We start from the raw sequence: 24,708 nt of genomic DNA on the forward strand, positions 1-24,708 counted from the left end.
CCTGCTGGCAGACTCACAGGCACCCCCAGAGCCCCTTCTCAAATCAGTGTGGCCAGCCGAAGCACAGCCGTGAGTTCTGAGTACGTCCCCCCTCGCCCCTCACCTGTCTGGATAGCAAGGTTGAGGTTTTCTCCAGGGCACTGAGCATCATGGCCCACTTCGTGGCAGGTAGATTTAAGGCAGGATGCTTTCAGGGTGGGGTCCCCACCTGTCCTCCTGTGAGGGGCAGGAGTTGAGTGCTTGGGCAGAAGCGCCGTCCCTAGGACACAGTCTGCAGCCAACACCTGGCTTCTCCAGGGAGCCCAGTTAGGGAGGCGCTGGGCCCACGCTCTGTGGCCAGCACGGCTGCAGCCCCCACCACAATGCCAAGATGGAAGGAGGCCAAATTTCAACCAGCAGGACTGGTGTGTTGCTTTCCTCGGGCTTATCACACCAAAGGGGACAGACAGTCTCCTATCAGATAACATGTATCCGAATGCTCAGTGTGAAGAAGTGCACAGAAAGTAACCTGGGAATTTTGTTCACATAGAAAATGGCCAGTTTCATACCTTGGACAAAAACAAGGACCTGGCCAGTCTGCAGGTCCAGAGCCAAAATGTCCACGTGAAGACCAGGGCTCGGGTGTGTACTCCCTTACTTTGCTCCAGCTGGTCCCGGGAACAGGCCTTAAAACGGTGTCATTCATGGCAATCTGCATTGTGCAATGACTTTCATGGTCTCAATAATCTTTAAGATACCATGTGATGAAAATATGGAGGAACAGTGTAAATTTAAAAAGCATGAATTTACAAACACCAAATGGAAGAGCAAACAAGGAACAATTCCCTCCATCGCATGCATTTCACCGCCATAGTTTCTTTACTCCAAGCACACTCCTGCTTGGAGTTAGGAACCAAGGATTCATCTGAATGTTCTCGTGCCTTGGGATACGTGCACCGATTTGGGTGACACATCCTAACGGACTGTAAGCCAGGAAGCCAGACAGTGAATCACTGTAGGAGGAGACCAGTGTCCTGGAGGACGGGACACACAGTTGTTCTGACTTCTGTCCCCGTGCATTTAGATCATGGCCACCAGTGCCCCAGCACCCACCTCCCAACCACTGTGCGCATGTCCTCGCCAGCCCAGGAGGGTGAAGGCCCCGTCGACAACTTTCCATGCGGGGTGCCTGCGTTTCCGTGTCTTCCAAGTAACTTCTTCCGCAGGGTCCCTTCCCAAAAGAGGGAAGTGGAGGAGACCACATGGCCTCTTAGCGCTGCCTGAGCTCCGAGGAACTGCTTCCAGCGGCTTGTATGCTCGCTTTTTCAGTCCCAACATTTCCTTGGACAGTTGTTGCTCCAGGTCCTGTAAAAGATAACCAGGGAGTGAGTGGGGCGGGGGGATTGTGGGGATCCTCTGCTTGTGCCCGGGAAGCCTGGGGTGTCAGGCTCAGTGAGGGGACAGGTGGCTGGTCACGTGTGTTTCGGAGCCTGGACAAGGCCTCATCCCTGAGCAAACGAGCACCTGTGACAGGACAGACCTGTCAGCTCAGTTCAACTGTGACTTTGGTGGGTTTGGGGGTTTGGGTTTGGTTCAGTAATTTTGTGGGAAGTTAGGACCCTCAGAACAAACTAAACTCTGCTCTGGGAAACCTCACGAGATATGCCCTCAAGACAATTGTTATTAAAACCAGGGTAGAAATGGGGGTCAAACCAGTGAGTGTGATCCCACAAAATGAATAGAGAAATTGTGTTTTCTGTCAGAATACCTGATGGATGAGTAGTTGGTGGCAAACCGAGAACTGGGAGTTCAGAGCAGAAGAATGTGGCTTGTGGGGTTGGGATTTTTGCAGAGGGTGGTGGTGGGGGTCGGAGGGGATGGGGTCCATCCACGTGAGGTCAGCTGGAGGCCTCGGCTTCCCAGTTCTTCCCAGCTGTGAGCTCCCCGGGAGGTCCCCAGGGCTGCACAGTGCGGCCTATGCTTGGGGTGGCCTGGAGAGGGGGGTGGGGACGGATGCAGCCTCTTGGCAGAAGAGTCAGGGAGTGAGCTAAGAGCATTCCAGCGCTGGCCCTTCATTCTGAGATGAGGGCTTTCCTGTCATTTTCATTCAAAAATTCCCTTTTTTCTTTACTGAAATTGTGGGGTAGTACATGGTGGTTATTTGTTTTCTTTTAATATCTTAGCTGGCAAAATAGAAACTTCTCCAAGTCCTGAGATGGCAGTATGAACACCCATCATCGTTACCCCCAATTTTTACTATGTTACTGGCCCGTGAAGTCTGGGGACCCCTGCTTAGATGGGAACAATGCACATAAATGAAATAAACCAACAGTGATGATTTGTGGTGGGCTAAGACTCTACTGCACATTTTTAAAGTTTAACAATTGGCGAAACCTCTGTTAACTGACTGAGGATCCTTTTTCATTGTTTCTAGTCTCATTAAAGATCTGATCAGCCATGAGTATGAAACTTTATTAAACTTCCCTAGTGACATTAGAGCTGGTGACCCCTGACATCTAACGTTTCGAGACCTCTAATCACAGAACAAAATGAATGAATTGTGGTGAAAAAAAGACGTGTCCCCTCCATCTCATCTGTAATTTGTAGTTCAGTTTAACAGCCACGTGCCTGTCACTCTGGTGTGGTGAGCACGATGGTAACGCTTGGAATCACAGTGCTCTCTATTCCTGTCGACCTGAGAAGCCCAGGCGCTCAGAGAAAAGCCGCCATGCTCGCAGTGCTCTCAGCCCTGCAGACACAATGTGTGGGCCGCCCCCCCAGGGCAGACAGCGCCCGCCCAGGCCTGCCCAGAGGTGTGACAAGCACTGAGGTCAGGCTCCAACAGTGGCAGCAGGTGTTGTCACCGCAAGAGGAGTGATAAGAGGCATTCCCGACACAGGGCCACCACAAGCTGGGATCCCTGGGCGCTGTGAAGCCCCACACATGGCGACAGGCTCCAGATCAGGAGCATCTCTGACACTGAACTTTTCTGAAAATCGCTGTGAGTGGTGTACGTGGCTGGTGTCTGACCGCGGGCGGTGCTGAAGCCGGGAGTCCGAGCCACAGCTCTGGAGAACGGCTGAGCTGCTGCCCATGGCCCTGCGGCCCATTACACAGCACGGGATTGGGGCGCCGTCCCCATCATTCTGCTTTATTGGGTGGCGGTGTCGGGGCATTCGTATGTTTTCTCATGTGCGGACACACACACACACACACACGTGGGCAGTTAGATGAGTTATTCATAGAATATGACTTCCATGGACACAATGGAATATATCATAAATGACGCACTCTAGAATAACAATAATGTTTACATATAGGACAGGATTCACTTAGCATCACAATTTTACTTGAGACGCACTTGTATGAATATTTGATGTGTGTCACTCACTTTCTGGGTACAGCACAGAGTTGTGCTCTGAGCTTCTAGACCGTTCCAGGGTGACCCTGTGACTGTCAGATGGCAGTGTCATCCTCAGCATTCCCGAACTCAGCCTTTGTGGTGTTTCGTAGTCGTTCATGCATTCTGTCCCGGCCAGCAGACGTCGTCAATCTTGAGTCCATGGTGAGTGGGTGAACAGGGCACGGGGCGTGCCATGGGACAGCCCCTCCTGCCTGCAGAGCTAAGCCCGGACGTGGCCTGAGCACCCAGCATCTCTGAGAGCCCTGGTGAGCTCTTAGGTGAACATGAGGGCTTTCTAGTAAAGCCCCTCCCTCGATCCCTCCTGGTCAGGCTCTTGCTAAGCAGTTGTGGTCCAGAGATGTCCCAGCCACCAGCTGCCTACAGTTAAATTTTACCCTGAGAGGAAAGCCTAGGTGCACTGAAAGCCGGTTAGAGCTGGAGATGGCCAGTGTGAGGCTCTAGACCCAGGGACATAAAGAGTCTGCAGTTTTTAGAAGGAGAGACCCAGGGACACGGAGCCGGGCACACGTGCTGGGATGTACAGGAGATCATAAACGAAGCAGGCGGGCAGGTTTGTCCTCGATGCTGTGACAGTGAGGGCCACTCAGGGGCGTGACCTCGGGGCCTTGTGCTGGGGAAGCTAATTTCATGGTCACCCCACAGCTGTTGTACGGTGGAACCCCAAGAAAGAACTGAAGAGAAGACTAGCAATGATGGTGTGACAAACCCAGCACGGAATGGGCAGAGAAAGCAAAGGGAAGACAATGGTTGTAGTCAGTCGGGTAAAGATTCCAGAGGGAGAAGCCACAGGACGTGGGGCGCCGGCCTGAGGGACCAAGTCGGTGGGAGCGGCCGACACGCAGGTGGCAGTGGGGCCCCACGGCCTTTCACTGCCACCCCCTCACTCATGACAGTTGTCAGTTTCTTTACATAGTCAGCACTGTCCCCCGATGTCACCTTCCTGTTTTGTGGGTGTCTCTCTGCTCCAGAAAGCACCACGGGTGAGTGAGTGACATCATCTCTGCTCCAGGAAGCCATTCTGTGATTGTCATGTCACCACCTATCAAAGGCCAGTCCATTTCCCACGTAGGTTTTCTGGAGCTCATTCTAGCACTTAGATTGCAGTGGGTCTGGGCTTTTTTACCCCCGTTTCTCAGCAGGTTCTGTAGAAGTTGAACAGTGAGAGTGTGGTCAGTGTGTGTTGTGCAGAGTCAGGGTATGCCTTGCAAGCTGGGCACCAACTGCTCCAGAACCAGAGTTCTAAAAACATCCGGGCGCTGGGCGTTGGTGTGGTTAAAGCTGATATAAACTGATGAATTGAAACCGCACTTATCCTTCCAAAAATGCTGTATGTCCACGGATTCCGACCACTCCCATCCTCCCTGTGTGCTGGGAGAAGCTGCTTTCAGGACACAAGTGCCCTTCTCTGCGCCTCACAAATAGCTGTATTCAGGGACACAAAACCCCACTGTGGTGAGAATGTTAGCATTCACATGGGCTCCTGTTTGGTTACGGCATTTACTCCTATACAATGCAGCGACTGTTTTCCTTCCCTTTGCATGAATTCCTACTAGACAGAATTGAAAGCCCAGCTAGATAGCCTGCTGCAGCCTAAAATCAGCACTGCACCCCTGCACAACCTGCAGCCCTGTGATGGGTGCTTTTTCCATGTTGCAAGGATGCAATGAGACACGTAAATATCTGTGTCCTCATGTGGTTGATTGAACCCGTGCTCGTGAAAGGTGTGCCGTGCTCTAAGAGATGGATTTCCAAACCACCTGACAACTGTGTGCACTCCTGGGGACCCAAGGAAGGTCCTGGGTGCCGGCCGTCTGCCCAGTGCTTTGTCACTGGACAACCTGTGTGGCGTCCCTGGGAGTAAGTCACTCTGCCTAGGAATACAGGCCAGTGTATGGACGGCCGGTGAGGGTCACTCGGGGGACAGCCTCTTGAGCCCTGTGATTTTGTTGGCAGAGTGTGGAACCCTTTGCCTTCTGTGATTTACGTATTTGTGAAAGTATATGTTGTACATACATAGACCTCCACAAATAGAGATAACAAAGGAAAACAACCCTGCCTTAACCCTCATGTGACATCGTCCCCTGCCCGCACGCCCCACCTGCATCTCTCCCTGGACAGCAGCCTCTCTCACCTGTGCTCAGCTGCAGGCCAAGCCATGTCTACCTGAAGTCTGGCCCCACCCACACCCCTGCTGGCATCTCCCCTTGCTCTGGGTGGGGGCAAGGGCAGCCCCTGGCCTGAGCTGCTCGATCGTCCCAGGATGACAGTGTCCTCGTCTTTATTCACAGACTGGCCTAGGTCCATGCTCCTCCCACAGCACCTCTGCCCTCAGGCTCAGGCCCTTCTGCTGGTGAACACACCGGGCCCTGCATGGGGCCTCCTTCCCTCGCAGAAGCAGCAACCGCGCCCAGTCCCCTGTGCCCACTCGCATTTCATCCAGATGTTCCCTCAGGCAGCCTTCCTGATGCCCTTCGCCTACTCTGCTTTCTCTCATATCGTTACTTGATATGAAATTGTACATTGTATCCATTTCCTGTGGCTGTCACAACACATTAGCCCAAACTGCAGGACATAAAACAACAGGAATTTCTTCTCTGTCAGTTGTGGAGACCGCCAGGGGAGAGTCATGGCTCTGACCTGCTGGTGTTCCTGGCAGCCCCGCCTCCCTTGTCCTGTAGACACGTGGCAGCATGGCCTCTCCCGTGTCTGTGTCCAAACCCCCTCTCAGAAGGGCGCCGGTCGTTGCGTCAGGGCCCATGCTTCAGCATGACCTCATCTTCACTCGATCACACCTACAAAAGACCCTTTCCCAAATGACGTCGCATTCATAGGTACCGGGGTTAGGACATGGACGTGCTGTTTGGGGGACGTTATTCAAGCCATAACACACATTTTCACCTGTGTTCATGAGACCAGGACCTCAGCCTGCTCATCATTGTAACCCAAATGCCTACAGGACATTACACTTCTTAGGTGCTCAGCAAATGAGGGCTGGATGGCTGGATCGATGGGTGGTGGCTGGATGGCTAGGGATGTCGAGGGTTGGGTGGGTGGTTGGATGAGTGGGTGGGTGGGTGGGTGGGTGGGTGGTTGGATGAGTGGGTGGGTAGATGGGTGGGTGGGTGGGTGCTTAGACAGATGAATGTATGAATGGATGCTGTTGGGTACATGTCTGTGAACAGATTGTCAGATGGCTACATGGATGGATGGAAGGTGTGACTAAACCCACATTTCCTGCATATAAGTAATAAAGTTTAGGGAGGAAACTACCTACATGATATTCATTTAAACCTAACTTGTAGCTTGAGAGCAAAATGCAGGTGTCGCCATTCTGGAGAGAAACGCTGCACTATTTTTTGGTAAAAAGCCATGAGCTGGTGGCACACAGCCTCACTACCCCGTTGGCACTTCAAAGGTTCTCATTGTTGCTGCTGCCAACTCGGAATGTCCTGAGTGAGCACTTTCTGGTGCAGGGGCCCTAGAATCTGGGCGCTGAGGAATCTAAGGGCCCATGTCTTTAGGGCAGGGATTGCAAAAAGGTGTGGGAAGTTGCCTCTGCACCAAGAACACTAAAAATGCCTTTTGTCAAATCAATGCTCCCAACACACTTAGCTTATGCACCAGTGGCTTTTTCAATAGCAAATGGCCCATAAAGGTGCCTGCCATCCTGGATTCTCTAAACGCAGTGGTGGCCTCACCCAGGGGACACTGGACGCAATCCCTGTGTGCTCCAGCCGCTCCATCAGGAAGCCCTGTGTGCCTTCTCTGGGGTCCCAAATCTGGAGTAGTGGCAATTGCCAGGCCTCAGGGACACGGAGCTGCAGCCTGGATATGCAGCCCAGGTCGGTGGTGCCCGGGAGGTCTGGGCTGCCTCTCGCCCCGGGTAACGGCACCGTCTGTGGGTTTGTAGGAGAGCAGTTAACCACCCTGGAAGAAAGCGGCATTGTCCTGCGCTGCTTTGCACAGCCCGTATTCATATCTCACTGTTGTTTGCAGGAGAGGCAGATGTGGAGCCGAACAATGAGACCCCCTCTCAGGACACAGCGGTGACAGACTCCAAGCGGACAGCGGACCCGAAGAATGCCTGGCCAGACGCCAGCCCAGCTGACCCCGGGGGCCGCCCCCACTTGATCCGCCTCTTCTCCCGAGATGCCCCGGGGAGGGAGGACAATACCTTCAGAGACAGGCCCTCGGAGTCAGACGAGCTCCAGACCATCCACGAGGACAGCGCAGCCGCTCCCGAGGGCCTGGATGTGATGGCGTCACAGAAAAGACCCTCCCAGAGGCACGGGTCCAAGTACCTGGCCTCCGCCAGCCCCATGGACCACGCGCGGCACGGCTTCCTCCCCAGGCACAGAGACACGGGCTTCCTGGACTCCCTGGGGCGCTTCTTTGGAGGTGACAGGGGTGTGCCCAAGCGGGGCTCAGGCAAGGTGAGCTCTGAGGAGTAGAGGAGCGCTTTAGCTTAGGTGGAAAAGGAAGGACGGTCTGGCGGCAGGTGAGCTAAGCCACAGATGAGACGCAGAGCGACCGCTTAGCTGCCTAGGGTGTTGTCCTCGCTGGACGTGCTTGCAGGCCTGGGAGGGGCTGGGGCTGCTGCTTCCCCTACTTCCTCTTACCCCGCTTGTCCTCTTCACAAGGGACTGCCACCAGGATGTGTCTCCGGAGTGCAGGGGCGTCCTGACCTCTGCCCCTCCAGGTGGCGTGGGTGCGGGCACCGCAGACAGGGCCCCCTGTCCTCAGGCCCTCGTGTCTGATGCTTGGCGTTTAGGGCTGGTTGCTCTCCTGCTGCCCATGGTTTGGGCAACATGCATGTTTTTGGACCCAGTGCTATATAGCTCCATGTTGCTTTGCAACCGTAATGCAATTGAGGACTTTGGGACAATCTCAAAATGTAAATTCGCCTTGAGAAGACATTCTCTCTTGTGTGAGTTGTTTAGGGGAAGGGGCTGGAGGGATAAGTGAGTAGGTTTGTGAATCAAAACTGTATCCTTTGTGATTCCATTGATTTGAATGCAGAGCCTGTGAAATTTTATTTTTTAAATGTTCTGTAGATAAAAATGTGTCAAAAGAAAAAAACGCCCCTACTGTGGGCCAGTTTCTGACAGTGTCTCCTGGAGTTAATTGTGAATCGTTCGTCTGTGGCCCGTGTGTCATTAAAGCGATAACCCCAAGTGGCATTCTGACAGTGGCAAGAGTCACGTGACTCCTCAGAGGGTTGGGTGGCGGGTGACTGTGGAAGGAGAGGTTTTTCAGAAAGCACCCGTGTCCCCACTCCCGGCTTATTGAGTGTGCTTGCAAATCACATAAAATGCAGCTTTTCTTCTGGCTGTGAGTCTGCTTCTTCTGGGCTTTGGGGAATGTAAGAGGCTTTTGAGTAAAGAGCAGGCAGGGGTCGGCCTCAGGGAGGCAGCAGCATGGACCCCGGGCTACGTGGAGTGAAGGAGTTCCTAAAACTTGCTTCCGTCGCTAATGACTGCGCTTCAAATAACGGCGTTGCAGCCCTGCCGGAGGGCACCAGCGTCGGGTTTGCCGTTGGCGCCCGTGTCGCAGTGCACTGAGGTTTCAGGCGCTGGCCGGTTACATCCGAGCATCTGCTCCGGGTGAGACCCCTTATGGGGACGCTGTCGTGACTTTTGGTGACTAACCCTTGGCTTAGCTTAAGTGCTCCCAGAATTCATCATCTGTCCAGTTCCTTCAGTGTCTGTGTCTGGAGCGTCTCCCTTTACTTTGGGCTGTGCTCCCTCACCCTGACCTACTCAATGCTCATTTCAATCTGGTGCTTTTCAAGCCCAGCGTCAGAGCCCCCAGCCCCGGCTGCCCAGTGAAGCCTGCACTTCTGCTTGGCCTCTCATAAGCCTGTGACATCGCAGGTGTGAAACCTTAAACTATTCTGCTTGACCCGGGAGCAGGTAAAATATATTGAAACTGCAAAAGAGATGAAATAGCTGGACAGCGTGTGTTATAGAACAAGCTCCATTGCAGTGGTCATGGTTTAAGGTAAAATAAAACTCTGGAAGCATCTATATCAATGATTGTGACTTCATCTGAAAGTGGACACATGCATGTCTTGTTCCTTTATGTAGTTACAGCCTTTATTGCTTTAAGTCTCTTACGCGCTTCAGTATTTTCGAAGATTGTAGTGTCAGAAGGTACCGTCCACTTTGCAAAACAGGTGTTGCCAGATGATCAAGGATGCAGAGAAAGCAAAACATATTCATGGGATGTTTAAAAATAAACACAATGTTTAAATGATTTAGAGTTTTTGGAGTATCAGTTGCGCTCACCACTGAATGTTGACTCAAGGTTTTTAAATGGTCAGCCTTGCCCTTTGGTGCCCCAGGGGTCAGCGCGTGGCCAAAGGCTGCTTGTCCCAAACACAAGCCACAGGTGTTTGTGGGCAGTACCTTTGCTCACTGCAGGAAGTGAGGACTCCTGGCACTGTTTGCTGGGCTCCCCTATGTGTTGTGGACCCTTTGTTGGCTTGCTTTCCCTCACTGCAGAGGTGAGCGTAACACTGCCCCCGCCCAGCGACACCCACGGCACCGGGCAGCCTGCCCTGTTGATTGTGTGGCCTGCTGAGGGTCACGTTGTGTTTTGGTTTTTGCTTTGCTCGGTTGATAAATCTGGAGAGCCCTTGTCTCACACTCCAGAAAGGTCATATGGATCAAAGCTTGAAAATAAGAGATCAGGAGGCGTGGCTTTTGTCCATGAAAGCCCATTTCATCATTTCACATTTTCCATTTCTAAGCTCATCGTCTGAGGTATACAGGATGTGAGAGGAAACCCACAGGTCTGGGTGGCAGCCCACTCCTCCTGCTGCGTGTCTGGGAAAAGCAGGTATTCCGCTCATCTGTCGAGAGTAGGAATTTCCAGTAGGATCTCGAAACACTGAATGGAGCGATGGCCCTGGACACAGGCTGTTGGGGGTCCCCTCTGCTGCCCTCCCTGCTCTGGGAGCACGTGGGGCCGCCCCCCCCCCAGTCCTCAGAATGCACCGAACTCCCACCCTCTGTGAGGCTGGGAGTTGACATGCAAGGAAAGTGCATTATAAATTCCTGAGGAAGCAGAATCTTTTGAGAGCCATAGATGAAAAGTGCACTCACGGAGAACACGCTCTTTGTTGGGAGAGGAAAGAAAGAAGGGCTGTGTTGTTGGCTTGGGGACCAGGTCTCCCAACTGCCTGGAACATGGGGCCTCGTGAGGCGGCCTGGCCCTTGGGAGGAAGGCCATATGCCCTTGGGCTGTTTGGAGCAGGTGGCTGTCCGAGGCCGTCGTCCCCGTTCCTGCACTGCCAGTCTCACTCCTGGGCCAGTACTGGAACCTGTGGCCACTCAGGCCTGACAGGCCAAAGCGGTCCAAGCATGCTTCCTTCTTTTTATCTCAGTGTTACGGTTTACAAAATGACTAAGCCGGACACAGAGATTGTAACTCGGGGCAGTTTCCAGGTGAGAGTACAGGCAGGTACACGGCCCTCCTCTCCACCCTTGTCCACTTCCAAAGAGGTTGTTAAAGCTAGATTCTGTCCTGACGATTTTACCTCGTTTTCTCTCTTTCCTTTACCTTCAAAACACCATTTATGGGGTGGAGGGGGGGGGCGGACAGCCAGTTAGCTCAGTTGGTTAGAGCGCGGTGCTCTTAACAACAAGGTTGACAGTTCGATCCCCACATCGGCCACTGTGAGCTGCGCCCTCCACAACTAGATTGAAACAGCTACTTGAGTTGGTGCTGATGAGTCCTGGAAAAACACACTTAAAATACTGAAAAGTTTAAGAAAGCAAAACACCATTTATAATGAACTATCCTCAGTGCTTCGTGTTACTTCTGTGCCCTGATGTGGATTGTGTGGGATAAAGACCATTGCTGTCACTTAATGTTTTAGGTAAATTCAATCTTGTAAATTAGTCACGATGTTCTGTTTCCTGTGTTTCCAGTTTCGTTTAACACATTTTAGTTGTACAGTAACTTAGTTCATCATTGTTAACATGGTATGCTGATTATGTACGGAGATAGACTCTGTAACCCTGTGGGGGTGTGACATCTGGAGGCGAAAGGAGGACACAGTGGGAGGCGTCTCAGGGGGGCCTTCCACCCCACGTGTGCGTCCGGCCCAGTCAGCGTCCAGTGGACCTGCACTCGGTCCTCCCAGCTCGGGTGCTGATGCTCACAGGAGCCCAGCCCTGCACATGGAACCAGATTAAATCTCAGCGTGAGTCTCCATGGCAACGAGCCAGCCACTCAGTGCCTCAGCATGCCCAGAGATTTGGCCACAGATCTTTCCAGAAAAAAGCCAAGCGTGGTGGTGGGTGTATTTGTTTCTACACCCAAACAAAAACATCCTGAGATTTCCTCCAAGAATTCCTTTTGAGGCGCCATTACCCTGATCAATGATCAGTGTTTCCCATGGATCAGCTACCAGCTCGCCCTGTGTCCTCCTGGGACCCCATGTCCCCAGTTGTCCACTGTGTTTAAACAGGCAATAGTTCGAGTATGTCCCTGCGTTGGTGGCGACTTCACTGTGTCCTCGTTATGAATGACACATTTATAAATTATGTTGATGTATTGAATGGTGATTGCCTTCTTGTGATTATATTCCAACTTGATTTTGTGATGCAATTTTGCTTTATATCTATTTCTTCCTCTTTATGCATTTATTAAACAATTTAACGGACTGAGGACGGTGTACTAATTGCATGTGACTTTTTTTAAGTTGTCCTTTTTGGTACCCCTCCCTTACTAAGTGCCTGTACAGCTGGTACTTTCGTGGCCTCCTGGTACAGCCACCAACAGGTGAGTCTGGGCGCCGGCGCCAGCCCTCCTGCACACGGAGGTCACGGTGTGTCACTTGCATCGCAAAGACATTTTGTTCATTTCTCTCCACGGCCGGTTTGGTGTCCTGGTCTATTATGAGTGTAGCTCTGCGTGATATTTCAGTGTTTCCCCCAAAGCTCCGGTCTGCACATGGAGGGGTGTGGGTCCTGAGGAGGTACTTGGTCCTGAGGTGTGTCTGCCACACGGTGCGCTCTGCAGCTGCTGAGCGACCAGCGCACAGAAGACCCAGCCTGTCCGCACTTTCCGGCGAGTGTCAGAGAAGCACTCGAGGGTCCAAAGGACAGGAGGGCTGGCTCTTCTGAAGGACGGCAGCGAGTGCTTGCACTGAAGGGCAAGGTCAGGGCTGACTACCGGAAGTAAAGGCAGACATGGAAATAATTCTGATCTGTCTTCCATTCCTCCGTCCAGGCTATACTGCGAGCAGACCCTGTCCCAACCCGGCTCCTTTTAAACACGTGTCCATTTTACAGCATTTCTTTTCCAGCGTCATCAATTTCCCTTTTTTTAACAGGATCAGCCATTTGGTGACAGGCAGTTCTGATGGGCTGATGGAGAGCTTAGCTTGACATCTGAGGGAATCTGTCATCTTAGGGACACACGGCTCACTGGCGCTCACGTGGAAATCATGAAGGAATCAATGCGGCATTTAGGAAGTGCAGCTACCGCTCATGGAAGTCTGCAATGATCTGTTATCTCAGAGATGTCCCCCGTGTCTGTCAGCACATCTTACATGCGCTGAAATCATCCTACTTCCTAAAAAGTAGTAAAAAGCGAGGAAAAGGTGAAGGAAAGCGAGGCATCCTGGGGGATCCCCATAAACGCGGCCCTGGCACGTAGGGTTTCCATGAAAGGCTACTCTCGCCGTCTCCTCCAGCATTGCTGGGGTGCTGTCCCCTCCTGTTCTCACCTCAGTGTCGCTGAGCACATCCCCACTCACACGGGTGCAAAGGAAGCTTGTCAACCTCTTCCTGCCACGTGGGGGACGACGGGCTGCTAGGGAGGTCAGGTTAAGGCTGCATCTCCTGCAGGCTGCTCGGCTCCAGGGGCCAGCCAGCCTGACTGGCCCACATTGCATGGCCAAGGCCAGACGTGTGCAGGTGTGACAGTGGGGACACTGAGCCACAGGCCAGCCCAACAGTGTCTCAAGGACACGTTCCTCCCGACCAAGGTTGCACTCTGTCCTAAGTAGAGGGAAATGACTTAGAAATCATCCTTTGCCTTTGCCTTTTGGCCAAGTGTACAACACGGATGAGCGTAACCACCTCCTGAGGGCCATCGCTCCCTATGGGGACGCCAGGCCTTACCATGGCAGAGATGGCCACAGGCTCATGCACCCACACACACCTTAAAACAAGCACCTCCTCACCTCACTCACGGGAGCTCCCAGTACCATGAATTGGCTCCTACCCACCCAGTGTGCTCACTTTACAGTATTTCGGAATGCAGTCACACTTTTCTACTGTGTCATCACTACTGTTTATTTCCGTGAATGACCAGCAGTTGTCCTCTTTTCTAAAAACCCATTTCACCCGTGGCCAAGACGAGGCATCTCTTGAAACCTGTTGATTTTTTTCTCTTGACCACTGCAAGGTTTTCCCTCTGCTCTCACACCCTCTCCCCCCGCCACCCCCCACGCCCCGCACACCCCTGTCATGCTGTGGACAGTCTAGGAGTCTTGGTCCTGTCATAATATTCCCAAGCACATCACTCAAAGCTGGATGGTGTGGCAGGGACTCTCTTATGGCTGATAGAAGAGGGAACACACTAAACCAGCAGCAAGTGCGGTTTAGGAAGCTTCATAGCGACAGAGTTAGGGCCGGTGCACAGCCCAGGCCAAGGCCTATTAAGTCCTGTAAGCATTAGGCTCCTGACCTCCCCCAACAGTGGGAAAGAGCGTCCGTGACCAAGTGGGACCCCACGTGGCTGGGCGCTCTGCTGCTCTGAAAACGAGTCCCTGGTACTCTGGCACCCTGCAAAGGCCCGACAGTGACAGCCACCGTCAACTGTGACAGACAGGGTGACTTCCACTTGTGAGCCCAGTGCAGCAGCTAACACACCTGCTAGAGAAGAAAAAACTTAAAACCACAGAAGAGCTGGATGTAGAGTTTCTCTACCCTATTTTAAGCCCCGAAAGCCCTCTTAGCATTTACACTGGACTGGAAGATGCTACCTTATTCTCCAGAAACTTCTGTCAGCTGTCTGCTACAATTGCAAGAAAATGTGGTCCCCTAAGCAGAAACAGGGCCCAGATAGGCTCTAAAGGACAGGCTTCCCTTTCCTCTTATTCCGTTTTCCGACCTACCTCCGCTCTGAGTCCTTGGGGCGCGAGCCACCCTCTCGTCCTCCCCCGTCCCTGTGCCCCCACCGCTCACTGTCCGTCATCGTCCACTTCCATGCCCCTTGTCCTCTCATCATCACCCCTGCCTGCCCCTCCTTGCCGCCGGGGGTGTTGCCAAGCCCACTCAGAGAGGGTGCCGCTAGAGGACTTGGGGCTCTGCCAGCGGTGCCCGCATGGACTCAATGGCCACTCTGTGTCCCTCTGGCAGGTACCCTGGCTCAAGCAAAGCAGGAGCCCTCTGCCCCCTCATGCCCGCAGCCAGCCCGGGCTGTGCAACATGTACAAGGTAAGACGTGCGCCCACCCCTCCAGCCCCTCCGGCGGCCACACCGCGAGCTGTGTTCCCACCGCCGTCCCCATCGGTGGGCAGTGTCTGGGGCACCTCTGTGTCCAGGGGTCACAGCAGGTCGCCTACCGCATCTGTAAGTTACGTTTCGCCAAGCTGGGGGGGGCGCCTGTGGTGGGAGGAAGGCACAGGGTGCAGGCACAGTGGGGCCTGCACAGGGTCTCTTTCCCCGCGTTCACCCTCACGTCTGGGCTGGGCCCCTGGGGATGGACCCTGAGCAGCCAGATGAAGGCCTCCACTCTTCGTTCCCATCAAACCACTTACACCGATTTCCTCTAAGAGTCCCTTCTGCCCCGTGGCCGCCCTGCCTGGGGAGAACGCTGTGCGGCCACCTGGGGTGGGAGCGCCCACCGCTTTCGCCCCAGTCTCCCCACTGGTGGCTCCTCCCCACTGGTGGCTCCACTGGAAGTGCGATGGGACTGAACGTCGTGGCGCAGGGCTGATCGCCCCGCGGCGCCCTCCTCCGTCTGCCCCAGCCCCTCGGCCGCCTGCGAAGCCTTAGCAGCTGGCTGCGCCCGCCGGGGCCCCCAGTGCTAACTCACAAACACCCGCAGTCTCTGCCCCTCTGGCCTGTGCCAACCGGGTCTCACCAGCTGCCTCCCTGTTGTCCTGCCCTGCGCAGACTCCAGGGACCTCCACGTGCTTCTTCTCAGGTTGATGAGCCCGGGTTTTCATCATTGCCAAATAAATGGTTCTGACTATAGTGGAGGGATGTTGGTGGCTGCACATTTTGGTGGCCCTACAGGTCTAGCCTTAGGGACCCAGAGCAGACCAAGGCCGTTGGGGAGCACGTGGACACGATGAGAGGCCGCTTGCTATCCTTGGGGCCAGCTGTCTACTCCATCCACGAGAGCCGCCACCCGCCCATGGCCTTCATGTGCTGGAAAGCCTGTGGCTTCTTGTTTGTTCCTTCCAAACGATGTTTTCCAGACCCACGTCCCTAAACTGCTTGCCCACATTCTGTACAAGGACACAGCCTAGCTCCAAGCTGAGAAAGAGGCAGCCTGGGGAGCCGTGTGGGTTTCCGTCGCGGTGGTGAAGTTACCTGATGTTATGGGAGAGTCTTCTGCACACACTAGCCACACTGAGGTCTTTGAAAAATGGGTGTTTGGAAGCAAAGGAAAAAATGAGTGTGGTTTAGGCCCATGTCCAACTCTGCTCCGTCCAGTTCCACTGTGGTCACTTTGGAAGGACACAAGAGAAAGCCTGGAAGACTCTGCGTTCCAGGAGAGCTGGACTCCAATGTCACAGTCACCACCAGCTCCAGGCATCCTGAGTCTGGGAAACAGGCAGCAATGAGCCTTTCCTGGGGGGACAATGAGCTGGGTCCCCTTGCTGTGAGCTCTCTGAGGCAGCCCCAGGCCAGCACTACGGACGCTCCTGCACTGACCTGTGTGCTGGCCGTGCTGCAGGCCCTGCTGTGGTCACTGCTCCTAACTGGAGAGCCCTCAGCAGGGTGGCTGTGAGCGCAGCTGAGCCCAGGCAGCTAATCCACGGTGGGCAGGCGATGCAGGGCTGCCTGGTGGAAAGTGTCCACCCAGCTTCATGACCTTCTCACCAAACAGTCAGCAGCCTCCAGCTTCTCCACCTCCCCACCTTCTCCACCGTCCGCTCCACTTAGCAGGAGGAGACAGGGGGAACCAAGCGTCAGAAACTCTTCTCCTTTATGATCGAGTGCCGGGTCACAAAAACGTAGTCACCGCAAGCTGACTTCACCTGCAGAAGCTCCAGGCTGTGCCATTCTACTTCTTCCGTGTTTTTCTCTGCCCAGATAGGACCTCATTTTGTCACTGCCAAGAGGTCTCTGATTTCACTGTTGCATAGCCCCAGCACTGAGGCGAAGCGTCCTCCCTAGGACACAGGGAGACTTTGCTCCCTCATTTCAGCAAAGACTCAGCAAGGATAGAGGCAGACGTGTCCCCACCGCGTCTCCCACGGCAGCCTCTGATCGCGGCCTGCAGCTTCAAATTTGCTAACAGTGGAAACTCTCCAACTTGGAAACTGGTCCCTGTCATCATGGGCAAAGGGACAGCCCCACCTGAGCGGGACACCAGGAGTAACACACAAGCCACCGTCGCCAGCAAGCTGCACCCCCCCTGCCCCCCCAGCACTCTCCTTTTCCATCATCTGAGGAGAAACCTAGCATCTGGGCAGCTGCCAGGTAACCTGAAATTTCCGTCTAAATCCAAGGTTCGCCTGTGGATTTTCCCAGCAATAGAGAAAAGCCTGCACAATTTTGATATAACACAGCTTTCTTGAAAGAAAGAAAAAAAGCCCACGGCTTTAATTAAACTCAACCGAGTCAGTGATTCAAAAACTTGCAAAGGGCAAAAACACAGAGTAAACTGCATATGTCATTCAGACAGAACAGAATTCTCTCCAGATTGCAAAATCTAAAACGTCCTGACCTTGCCAGAAAAAATCTAACACTCCCTCCTGAGGCATCTTCAAAGCTGCTTGACCAGTAATGATGCAATCACTTCCTCTGAAACACTGAGATAAACAAATGGTGGCGAGAGAACCGCGGCGTCTGGTTCTCAGAACGGCTCCCGCGTCGTGGGGTCGGCATGGGGGGAATAAAACTGCGGCCCTGGGGATCGGTGCTGCGTCTGTCTGGACCGCCCCTGAAAGGGAGACGTCACAGCTCAAGCAGCCTGCAGACCCACATGGCATTTCACCCCCAAACTTGTGAACTTCAAGACACACACGCTCAGGTAAATAACATGTATTTTACTGGCACCTAGTCTGCACCTGGGCTAGTCGCCGTGGGGTCAAAAAGATGTCACAACCGTTTCCTTCCAATGGCTTAAAAGAGGCAGGGCAGACAGAGGCCAGCTGTGTACCTCTCCCAGTTTTATCGTGGAGACTGGGTGGCCAGCAAGGTAGAAACTCGTTCGATAGAAAAGGGGCAGCTGTGCATGCCACTGCCTCCTTCCGGAGGGCAAGTCATTCAAACAAGGTTTCTGAGGCACTAAAAGACTTCATAAGCCATGGAAGAAATGCAAAGCAGGAGGAAAAGGGCAGAGACCATCGGTCCCATGGTGAATGACGTGTCACAGTGCCTACATGTAAAGAACACAATAGGAACAAGCCCGTTTGGTTTTATGAGCACTTTCACAAGGAAAAGTCACTTTATTCACTCCCAGGCTGGCTGTGCAGTGGAAGCTACAGTGAGCAGCCTGGAAAAACAGGACGCTGTTGCATTCTGTGCTTCCAAACAGGGTGAGGAGACCGAGCGCCTCACCACCGGGGTCTGTGTTTCTGAGGGGCCACAAAATGACAGCTTTCTCTGGGGGAGAAAGCAAAATGCAAATCCCTTGACTTCTGCCCTGTCAAGAGCACTGGCAAAACTGCCTAGATGAGGGGCAAGTGTCCTTAATGCCACTTTAGGGCTGTTTGCAAAATTCTGTCACATCCCACCTGTACATTCAAGGAATAAGCATGTGTGTGTTTTTTGGCCAGCTGGTGGGCGGGAAGGTTTTAATCACATTGACGAAACAGAATGGCGGGGCCTCCGCTTTCTCTCATGAGACAAGTGTTGGCTGAAGTCCCGTGCCCGGTACTGAGGGGACACATCGGGACTCGTTGGAGGGCTCTGTGCTAACATCCGAGGATACGGCGGTGACTTCTGTGATCATGCTCATGTGGACGCCGGGCTTGACGAAAGACTGACTGTAACCCCAACCCGGAAACCTCGTCTACACAGCCCCAAGTGACGGGGCGTGTCCGTGAGGGTGTGATGACATGAGGTCCCCTGCAGCGTCCGGCATCCTTAGATGCTGTCAGCCAGGCTCTGACTCCTGCTAGGTCACCTGCGTGACCACACAGTGCACTCTGACCCTCGCTTTCTCCTCTTTCACTGTGTGCGTGGGGGGAGCTTGGTCTGCACGTCCCCGTGTATGTGGTCAGGAGTGTGGGTGGTACGTGCCCCATCTTCCTACGTGACGGAGACAAGCTGAGCTCTCTAAGGAGTGCCCGTTTGGGAACCTCTGCCCTTTTATAAGCTTGACATCCAGGCACAGTGAATGTTACTGTTTACAAGATCGGCATTTTTACCGAGAGGCGGTGACCTCACGGGCTTGCCCCTGGTCAAAGCCAGAGGCAGACGACAGTGCAGGTGCCTGGTCACTGGGGAGAGACTCTGCCCAGTGTGGGGCCCAGTTGTGCAGGTGAAACTGATCTGCCATTACTTCCCAGTTGACCGTAAATTGTTAACAGGTTCGACTTGTTTTAAACCTCCCAGCTCTGCGGCAAATTGGAAAACAGGTGGAAACAGGTGGAAACCCCTTCCTGAGATTTTCAGACCAGCGAGCGGTCTGGGCCCGAACCAAGTGCACGCGCTCCCCCTGCTGGTGACAGCTGTCATCACACGTGCAGGGGATTGGAAGCAGCAATCCGCCTTAAAAATAAATGAAAAGGTTGTCCTTTAACCCGTGGCCTTCCTCCCAGGGTTTAAAACTTTTCAGCGTAATGGTGTTTTATCTGCTATCGAGAACTTGTTTTGTTAATCATGACGCAAACCTGTACTGATGTGAGAAGAGGCCCGTGACACGATTGAGTAGAAAACGAGGGACACGCCAGTGTCACGCGATGGTGTGTCCTGTGCCCAGGTTTCCAGGCGCTGTGCTGTTCTCTGTCTGCTGTGCCTGAGGCTGGGCCATCAGAACGTCAACGGGCCACCCTAGGTGGCAGGATTTCCTCTACCAGCTTTTAAATTTTCCTTGACATCTTTATATAATGCGTATGTATGGTTTTTTCAAACTTTTGCTCGTCCCGAACATTCAGCTCCACCTGTTGGACGGCCTCACCCGTGTGGGGACCAGTAGACACAGGGGCGGCTTCCCACGTGCACGGCCGGCTCAGGTCCTGATGGCTCGAGGCCCTGGCCCTCCATCCCAGCTCTGACCCGACTGCAACCGAGCCTCGAGCTCTTCTTTGTCTTTTTATCACCAGCAGAAGAAAAAGCAACTTGGAAGGGGACAGACCTGGACGAGGAGACACCCATCTTGGAAGATGACCATCAAATGTGAACAAGTTCAGCTTTTTAAACCTCGGTGGACACAGTTAAAAAGTGCTTCATGAGAGGATTGCCAAACTTGTGTCTTTAAAACTAAGCCACCAAAGTCCTGCCTCATTAAGGAGCCCGAGTTCAGTGGCCTCTCTAAGGGACCTTGTGTGTCACAAGCATTTCTGAAGCGGCCAGTGGCTGAGGATGTGGAGGAGCAAAGGGAGGACACCGAGTCCAGTGACGGCCCGAGGCCCGAGGGGTTAGCTGGGACACGCCCCTGCCTCCTTTCACCTGCGTCCCCACGCCTTCCGACAGCGGCCGGCCCAGTGGGACTGTGAGGCCCTGAAGGTCACCTGTACCCCCAAGAACCTCCCCGTCTTCACCTCTCCCGTGCTCGCCCTTTCTCCTCCTGCAGGCACAGCACCCTCCCGGCTCTCCCAGCCTAGGAAACGGGTCACCTGGTTTACAGTGAGACATGAGGAAATGACAACCACCCACTCCCCATAAATCATAACATACAACAAATAAGCCCAGACCCATAGGTTTTGAAGTACCTGGCCAGGCCTGTCCGGGGCTCCTGCAGCTACCTGGGCGCAGGCTGGCCCTGCTCTGACCATGAGCTGCTGGCCACCCTCCCAGAGACATGCTGGATCGACCGGCCACTCGCCAAGAAAAGGGCGTCCCCCTGAGCTGCGCCGTGGACGTCTCACCTCAGAGCAGCCAGGCTTTCACGGTGGTTCCAGTGCTATGACGGGCACCCGCATCTGCCCAAAGTGTCACTGCCAGCCAGTTTCAGTCCAGGCTGTTGGGGGAAGGAGAGCAGGGGTCTGGGCAACCCTCTCCCAGGTATCAGAGGCTGATATGCAAACTTGGCTGCGCATTCAGTGGAACACTGTCGAGCCTTAGAACGGAAGGGCGTCCTGACATTCATACCACACGGACGGACCTGGAGGACACGATGCTGAGTGAGAGAAGCGAGGCGCCGGAGGACACGCCCTGTGTGACCCCACTTCTGTGAGGTCCCTGGATGAGCCACATCGTACACACAGAAAGTAGACGGTGCCGGGGCTGGGGGACAGGGGGTTGTTGTTTAATGGGACAGAGTATCATTTAGGAAGATGACAAAGTCCTGGAGATGGCCGGTGGTGACGGTGGCGTGACCCTATGACTGTATCTAATGCCACTGCATTGAGCCCTTAGAAATTGTGAAGACGGTCACTTTTATATGCTCGTGTTTAGCACAATAAGAAAAACTTAGGGGTGACTCAGGTACAGCAGCCCCTCCTACCACTGTGTAAAGGCTTCTCGCCATGGCAACCGAGGTGTGAGCCGTAGCTTTTCTTCCTGGGCCCACCACAAAAGCTCTTTAGTGACACGTAAATAAACAGAGCAAACCCCAGGCCCAGCATCCCAGGAAACGCCCTGAGTTCTAACCACACTGGACCATTATCTTTCTTTCCTTGGCTGCTAGTCTCAGTGGCCCCTTAGCAACATTTTCAAGCTGAGACTTTCTCAGAGAGTCTGTTTCAGCCACATCCTTTCACACAGGAGGAAACAGAAGCCCCACACACAGAGTGGCTTGCTCAGGTCACACAGGTTTTGGTGTCCAAGATGCAAATGACAGGCATGTGTTTGGAGGGAGAGCAGCCTTACCTGTGCAGGTAGGAAACTTGTGTAATGCAGATATAACTGCCTGCATTACTCTCGACCATGCGAAATGGCCTTTTGGTTTTATGGTATTTTAGATGTTAACACACAGAAGCACTGGCTTGCTTTTGCTGTACCGTTCCGTGAATTTGGACACGTGTATAGTTTCCTGTAGCAGCCGCCACGGTAGGGGTACATTCCCCCAAACCCTCCCTCTTGCTGTCACTTCCTGGTCACATCCCCCTGCCCCCACCCCTGGCAACTGCCGCTTTGGCCACCTCATTGTGGTTTAGTCACTTGGAGGACGTCACGTAGACGAGATGGCACGTATGACATCCTCCTAGAAGGCCTCCCGTCACTCAGTCAACGCCATGGAGACGCCTCTGAGCTGTTGACACACCGAGTTGGTGCCTTTTTATGGCTGAGTGAGTATCCCCCACCACATGGACTGCGAGAAACACTCATGCACAGATTCTCTGACGATCCTAAGTTTTCATGGAAGATTTAAATTATTTTCCCCCTGAAAAAATTGCTAAGATATGCATTGTAAAAGCCACTTCCCAAAATATTTGGTTTTTCTTCTATCACTAAAAGCGGGGAACAGTGTTGCTGGGTCCTACGGTAAGGATCTGACCAGCTTTGTGAGAAACGCCTAATTGTGTCTCAGACGGACGGTATCAGGTTCCATCTCCCCGACGGTTCAGGACGCTGAGCTTCCCTTCGTGGGTTTCCTTGCCTTCTGCCTCTCTTCCTCTTTGATGAAGTGCTTATTTAAGTGTTTTGGCCATTTCTTCACTGGGCTTTTTTTAAAAAAAACCATCGAGCTTTGAGAGTTCTTTACTTATTCTAGCTTCAAGTTGTTTGTCATTGCTGTGATTTGCAAATATTTTCTCTCGTTCTGTAGCTTGTCTTTTCATTCTCTTAACAGTGTCTTTTGCAAAACAAAGTTTAAATTCTGATGAAGTCCAATTTATGGATCATGTTTTTGGCATCAGGTCCTCAGGTCATTGAAGGTTTCCTTCTAAGTTTTCTTTTAAGATTTTATAGTTTTGGATAGAGATCTATGATCCATTTTGAGTTAATTCTTGTGTGAGGTGTGACTGTTGGGTTGCAGCCCAATTTTTTGGATATGGATGTCCAATCGTTCCAATACCACTTGTTGAAAAGACTACCTTCTGTCCACTGCATTGTCTTTGCACCTTTCGTCAAAGGTCAATGGGTCGTACTCCTGTGGGTCTGTTTCTGCTGAGTCCCTCGCCCCACCGCACTCGGCGTCATCACTATAATTGTGCAGAAAATTATAAAATCAGCTGATAGAAACCCTCCATGTACCCTTCTTTCCGCCGTTTACCTATTTTGGCCCCACCGCATTTCCCTATGGTTTTAGAACCCCTTTGTCCGCATCTAAACACAAGCTTGCTGGTATTAAGTCTGGCGCTTAATTAAGTCTGTCGGTCAGGTTGAGGAGAACTGGCACCTTGACTCTGCTGACTCTTCCTGTCCATGAGCACAGTATGTCTCTCCACTTACTAACACCGGCCGTGATTTCCTCCACCAGCATTTTTTAGCGTAAAGATTCTATACCTGTTTTGTTAGAGTTACAACTAATATTTTGTTTCTTTGATACTATTATAGATGGTAGTGTTTTCACATTTTTCTCTTTTTAACTGTTCATTGTTCGTATATAGAAATGTGGTTGACTAAATGTCCTTTAAGTAGCAGACCATTACAACTATAATATAACGGAACAGTTGTAACTATGTGATGATATCCAATTATCTGTGCAGTGACAATTTATAGCCCAAAAGTTCACGTCAAAGCTGCATTTCGGTCACTCTCCCATGCATCAAAAACAATTGCGTGACTCCATAACAATTGTTTATTTACCTAAGATCTGTGCGTTAGGCTCTGTGTTAACAGTGACCTAAACAACTACACGTGAATCCAACAGTCATTCTCATTCTGTGCTTAGCTCTGCACGGAGCACCGGGGAGAGACCAATCACGCTTGGCGTGAATAGTTATGACCCCTGATTTCATAGCTTCAAGAGCTAAAATGCAACCTACCAACTTCATGTGTTCCTTAAAAGATTTAAATTTCTTTTCCCTCAGAAGACTGGTGACTGACACATTCGTTATAAAAATCACAAAAAAATATGGTTTTCTTTGGCATTCAAAGCAGGCATGCATAATTCATATGCGAAGCTTATTATTATCTACGTAACACTTTGTTAATATCTCACAACATAAATAAGTTCTCATGATGTGAGACCTACGTGATATGACTCGGCATTAATTTCTTCCCAAACCACCGTGTAAAGTTTAAGACATTTTTCTCATTTAATCACAGGATGGGTGAGAGAAAGGTACATGGTGATTCTAGGCCCCAAATGCAGTGCATAGCACGCAGAAAGATGGTTCACAAGCACCAAGGGATGAGTACAGCGCACTGGATTGGGGCCATTTTAACTACAGTAGTACCTCGGTTTTCAAATGTCTCCATTGATGAACATTTCGGTTTATGAACGCCGTAAACCCAGAAGTAAATGCTTTGGTTTTCAAACCAAACCAACGCCTCGGAAGTCAAACAAGTCACGCGGCTTTCACTGAGTACAGAATCCTAAGGCCTAGCTGTTGGCTGTTTTCAAATGTATCAGAACTCGAACGGTTTTCTGGAATGGATTACGTTCGAAAATCGAGGTACCACTGTATTTCAAGCTGTTAGAATGGTATTTAATAACCTCACCAGTCAAATTAGACACGGTGGGGCAGGGGCTCGTGGGGGAAGGACGGGGCAGCCACTTTGCAAACTCTGCTGAAAAGGGAAGAATCAGAGGAGCCACCAGCTTTGCGTCACTGTCCAAAGTGGGCCCAGGGGACGAGTGCAAGGGGTGTCGTACAGGGACACCTACCAGATGTGTAGCTGAGTGAGGAGGGGACGAGAGCAGAGGAAGGAGCCGCAGTAACATCAGGGTCTCAGACCCGAGGGTGTGCTGCAGGAACACAGCTAGGGAAGGTCATAAAGGTGAATGTAACTGAGTGTGGGGCCATCACCTATAACTGTCAACAGCCCACTGGGACGCAACTACCCCCATTGAATTCAGTCCAATAAATGTACCAAATTCCAGAGGGGCAC

At 52.5% G+C, this 24,708-nt stretch overlaps 1 protein-coding gene across 7 annotated transcripts in view; it reads left to right on the forward strand.

Moving 5' to 3' along the window:
- The window catches only part of MBP (myelin basic protein), an 86,794-nt gene that overhangs the window by 51,067 nt on the left and 11,019 nt on the right, over positions 1 to 24,708 (forward strand). For 6 of the 7 annotated variants that reach the window (XM_081078085.1, XM_081078091.1, XM_081078088.1 and 3 more), the window contains 2 exons: positions 7,400 to 7,836; positions 14,782 to 14,859. In XM_081078085.1, the coding sequence (XP_080934211.1) occupies positions 7,400 to 7,836; positions 14,782 to 14,859 (515 nt within the window). The remainder of the gene's footprint in view (positions 1 to 7,399; positions 7,837 to 14,781; positions 14,860 to 24,708) is intronic. The other variant, XM_081078089.1, reaches the window with a different exon arrangement.

Source organism: Rhinolophus hipposideros (assembly GCF_964194185.1).
Source record: "Rhinolophus hipposideros genome assembly, chromosome: 17".
NCBI lineage: Eukaryota > Metazoa > Chordata > Mammalia > Chiroptera > Rhinolophidae > Rhinolophus > Rhinolophus hipposideros.